Source organism: Macrobrachium nipponense, chromosome 26 (assembly GCF_015104395.2).
Source record: "Macrobrachium nipponense isolate FS-2020 chromosome 26, ASM1510439v2, whole genome shotgun sequence".
NCBI classification, from domain to species: domain Eukaryota; kingdom Metazoa; phylum Arthropoda; class Malacostraca; order Decapoda; family Palaemonidae; genus Macrobrachium; species Macrobrachium nipponense.
The window spans coordinates 40,936,758-40,941,606 of NC_087215.1; the positions used below are offsets into that span (position 1 = coordinate 40,936,758).

General features: G+C 37.0%; 1 protein-coding gene across 1 annotated transcript; it reads left to right on the forward strand.

Moving 5' to 3' along the window:
* The first annotated feature begins 1,814 nt into the window (after nt 1-1,814).
* On the forward strand, nt 1,815-4,512 carry LOC135200218 (rhodopsin-like). Its single transcript, XM_064228654.1, has 2 exons — nt 1,815-1,973; nt 3,306-4,512. The coding sequence occupies exon 2, from the start codon at nt 3,306-3,308 to the stop codon at nt 4,419-4,421; it is 1,116 nt and encodes a 371-aa protein (XP_064084724.1). The 5' UTR covers nt 1,815-1,973; the 3' UTR covers nt 4,422-4,512.
* Nucleotides 4,513-4,849: the final 337 nt, after the last annotated feature.

Consider the following 4,849-nt stretch of genomic DNA (forward strand, 5'->3'; position numbering starts at 1 on the left):
GTTAAAAGGAATATCACTGAATCTTGTTTCATCAAGTCAAATAATGGAAGTGGTCTGAATTTAAGTCTTGGTATATTTGAACTCGATGCCTTCATAATGAAAAAAATTGTAGATAAATATAAGCAACAAAATTAATATAATAAGCTTTTCCATGTTTTGGACTTTATATGAATACATTGTAGTTTCTGCTAGGGCTGAATCTATGTTTAAGTTTGTGACCGTGTGATATCTGATAATTCTGGATTATCTCTGATTTTTACCCTTTTGACAATTAACCATTTAGCATTCTTGATCGTTTTGTTTACCTGATAACTGTCTTTCCAACTGTATTTCATTCGTTCCGTGACAATGTCTTAGTAAAGACAAAAGCGCTTGGATTTCTGCCTATCATTTTCCTGTGGTATTTGTTTATATATATATATATATATATATATATGTGTGTGTGTGTGTGTGTGTGTGTGTGTGTGTGTGTGTGTGTAATATACAATTCGCCCTACTTCGGAAATAATACCGAGTGGGAATTGTTATTGATACCCTGATAGACACTTCATGGGCTCGAACCACCAACGAAAACTATCCATGACTTCAGTGACAAACACCACTCTACCAACCCGGCTGTCAAGAGAGATGTATGTTGATGACCACTCTGCCATACAAATCCTCCCCATCGAGCAATGTTGTTTGTGGTTAGCGCTGGGATGGACCCACCCTCACCATGACAGCAGAAATCAACTTATACCTCTCTTGACAATCAGGTTGGAAGAGTACCCATCTCTGAGGCCACTGATAGTTATCGTCGGTGGTTCGAGCCCATCAAGTGACACACTATTATTATGGAAGCTTTATGCATACGAGTTTCATCAATCAAGATAAAACCATTAATTTGTTTGAGAATCTTGTTACGTTGTCCCTTTTATTAACATACTTGACCATAAGATTAACAAATTTTCAATACTCTTAGACAATTATAAACGTTTCGAAGGTTTCGATTACTACAGATAGAGGTTGTTGCTAGTGCAAGAAAAAGATACTTAGTTCTGATATATAAGCTCAGAATATTGAATTTTTACTTCTATAAAAAAATATAATGTTCTATTAAACTTCCATTTTATGAAACAAAAGCTCAAAATCCTGTATCTGATCCCAAGGAAATTGGTCCGGTAGAAACATGAAGAAATCCCTTGCTATTATGTATATGGTATGCGTGGAAATAGCAATATATGCTATCTTTATCTTCATTCTTAGTCTGGTCCTACAGTTTTTAAGAAGGGTTAGATTAGTTACAGTTGTCATTAGTTCTCTAAACGTCGGACAAGTAAATTTCTTTTTATCAGGGGAAAATTTAAACTGACCCATTTTGTTCGGAGTGATGTATCAGGTACTGTTAGACGTGGTTTTCAAATTTGTAGTATTCGATTTAACATTGTATCATAATCTCACTAATCTATTTATGTGCGTTCTAACAATTTATTTTCGAATTGAACTCTATAACGGGAGAGAGCAGATAGAAATTCGGAAAAATTTTATAGTTTGACTCGATCTATATATATAAAAAAAACCACGAAGGGAAATTATTTTTGTACTGAAATCCATAAGCATTTGTTAAGAAGAGGTTGATCTCTTACCGAATAAATGATTTGGGAGCAAAGCATTTCCAGTAAAAGGAAATGAAGATTAACCGCAAAAGTAGACCACTCATCTGGTTTTGCGATGACTTATGCGGAAAAGCTTTTCTTGCTGGTTTCACAAGGAAAGGTTAGAAGGGGAGGTGGAGTGGGGGTCGGCTTCGTGACCTGGGTAAAGAAGCACTTCAAGTTTGCACATGGTTAGCAAGAACAGCAGTATATATAGATCTTTGAGAACTCTGGACATCAGTCACAGCCGATTCCCTCTGGAACTCAGGACTTGATTCAAGTGGCCATTACTGCCATCAGCTGAAGTAGTTCTTCGGGAAATTCTTCACTTTCGGCAGGGTAAGTGACATTAAGAAAGAGTTATTTGTGACTCAAGTTGAATTTAAGTTTAAGAAATTTACCCCCCGTCTTCATTTTAGCACTTATCTATATTACACTTTCTTTTATAGTAACTCGGATCAGAAACCACACCATCATATATATACGTTCTTTGTTAATAAGAAGACATATGAGGGATCATTTTAACTTCTAATTAAAAGCTACACAAGCACGAAGATGTTACAAGTACTGGTTTAAACTGCTAAAGTTAATTTAGAGGGACCGGCCTCCATCATCCATTTCATAAATACATCTTCAGTTTTGCTGATCAAAGCATTTTTCTATCTTTAACTTTCACATTTTAAAGTTGATCTGCCAAACAGGGCTTTCTCCGCAGCTACTGTATTTATACTTCAAAATACCTTAACTTTACATTTCAACTTGAAAATTAAAATCAACTTGTGCTTTCGCTGACGTGAACATCGTCACATTCATAGCTACTCGCGTCTGACTTTATACCTCAAGACTCGACTATCTCTTGGATAAAAAGCCTAAAAACTTTACCTCTGTTAAAATAATGCACTCTATGAGATAATGTATTCATTCTGCACTTTTCCAACACAAAAGGAATCAGATACAAAATCATTAAAAACAAGGAATCCAATATCTGTGTTAGCTAACATTTTTCATTATTTAATTATATTTAATCATCTACACTACGATATGTAGATTTTCACTTAAATTTTCTTAAGTCAGGATTCGATGTTTGCGTCTATGGACTTTAGATTCAAACAAGAAATATACTCATAATCGTCCCATAAAGCTTCTATTGTACCTTTTCAATGAACGTACTAATGTCATAATATATAGAAACTAGTTACTTTATTGGACATCTTAATGTTCCATTTTTCTCAAAACTGTTTCTCAAAAAAGATACCTATTAACTGTAGTAATGGTTTAATTATTCTTCAGTCAAGTAAGAAAGCAAACCAAGATTGCCTGCTTTTTTTCTATAGGAATACATAATATAAAAAAAATTATGTAAATAAAAACGCATTTGCTATTAGAATAATCATTAGATTACGAGGCAGACACTTACAAAAATTGAGAAGCAATACCCAAATGAAAATGAACATAATAGATTTTCCCCTATACATTGCACAAAAGAATTTAGGATACCCAACAATGTCATATACTTGCATATTTTTTCTGCATGACTAATTGTCCGAGGAGATAACGACACGGTGTACATTATTAAAATGATGTTTTTAGTCAGGGATACAATGCGTGAAATTGAAATGGTAATAAATCGATGTGAACACGTATGGCTAAAGTTAAACTTTATCTTTTCAGATGTCTTGGAACAATCAACCAGACTATTACCTCCCTTCCACCAACCCATATGGGAATGTTACGGTCGTCGATATGGCGCCAAAGGAGATCCTCCACATGGTGGATGCTCACTGGTACCAGTATCCTCCTCTGAATCCACTGTGGTATGCTTTGGTAGGAATGTGGGTTGGAGTCATGGGATGTCTTTCCATTGCTGGTAACTTTGTTGTCATCTGGGTATTCATGAACACCAAGTCTCTTCGTACTCCAGCTAACTTGCTTGTTGTCAACCTGGCCATCTCTGATTTTCTGATGATGTTCTGTATGTTCCCACCCATGATGATTACCTGCTACTGGCGTTCATGGACTCTTGGTGCATTCTTCTGTGAAGTCTATGGGTTCCTGGGATCTCTTTTCGGCTGTGTCTCAATCTGGTCCATGGTTTGGATCACCCTCGATCGTTACAACGTCATTGTTAAGGGTGTTGCTGGAACTCCACTCTCTAGCAAAGGAGCCCTCATGAGAATTGGTGGCACTTGGGTAGCTTCCATTGCCTGGTGTCTTCCCCCATTCTTCGGCTGGAACCGCTATGTACCAGAGGGCAACCTGACTGCTTGTGGTACTGACTATCTTACTGATGATGTCGTCTCTCACTCTTACCTGTACATCTACTCTGTCTGGGTATATCTGTTCCCTCTGTTCTTCAACATCTACCTGTACACCTTTATCATCAAGGCTGTTGCCAACCATGAGAAACAGATGCGAGACCAGGCCAAGAAGATGGGTGTCAAGTCTCTCAGGAGTGAAGAGAGCCAGAAGACCTCTGCTGAGTGCCGTCTGGCCAAGGTTGCTCTCATGACCGTGTCCCTGTGGTTCGTTGCGTGGACACCCTATTTCATCATCAACTGGAGTGGAATGCTCAAAAAAGAACTGGTCTCTCCTGTATACACCATCTGGGGTTCCGTTTTCGCTAAGGCCAATGCTGTGTACAATCCAATTGTGTATGCCATCAGTCATCCCAAATACCGTGCAGCTCTCGAGAAGAAGTTGCCATGTCTGGCATGCAATACTGAGGGTAATGACACAGTTAGCGAAACCGTTTCTGCTGCTACCACTGAAAAGGCTGAATCGTCTTAAATTACTCATGACAATTAAATCGTGGTCCAGAATGAATTCCCTTGATCTTTGATCCCTTCCCCTTTATGCAATAATAAAACACCATAAAATATATATTGTTTTCAATTTAACCTTAAACCTGCTGCTTCCACAATATTTCTACTCGCATTTATTATGTATTACTGTTAAAGTACGTTTAAAATGCCTCATCCCTGTGTTCAAGTAATCAATTTGTGAGATAATAATTTTCCTGAATGATAAATATTTAACGCCTTCAACTCCACACAAATTCTCAGACTTAGATGACAGTCTCAGGGCAAAAGTAATATTTTACACAAATCCTTCCAACTGCCAGAATGATGTTTGAAGCAATACTGTAAAAGTTAAACTGCCTTTCAACAACAAATACTTTATGAGCTGACTTTTAAGTTTATTTAAATAATACCTAG

Excerpts from the sequence above, each read along its gene's own strand:
- LOC135200218 (XM_064228654.1), top strand. The coding sequence starts at position 3,306 with ATGTCTTGGAACAATCAACCAGACTATTACCTCCCTTCCACCAACCCA.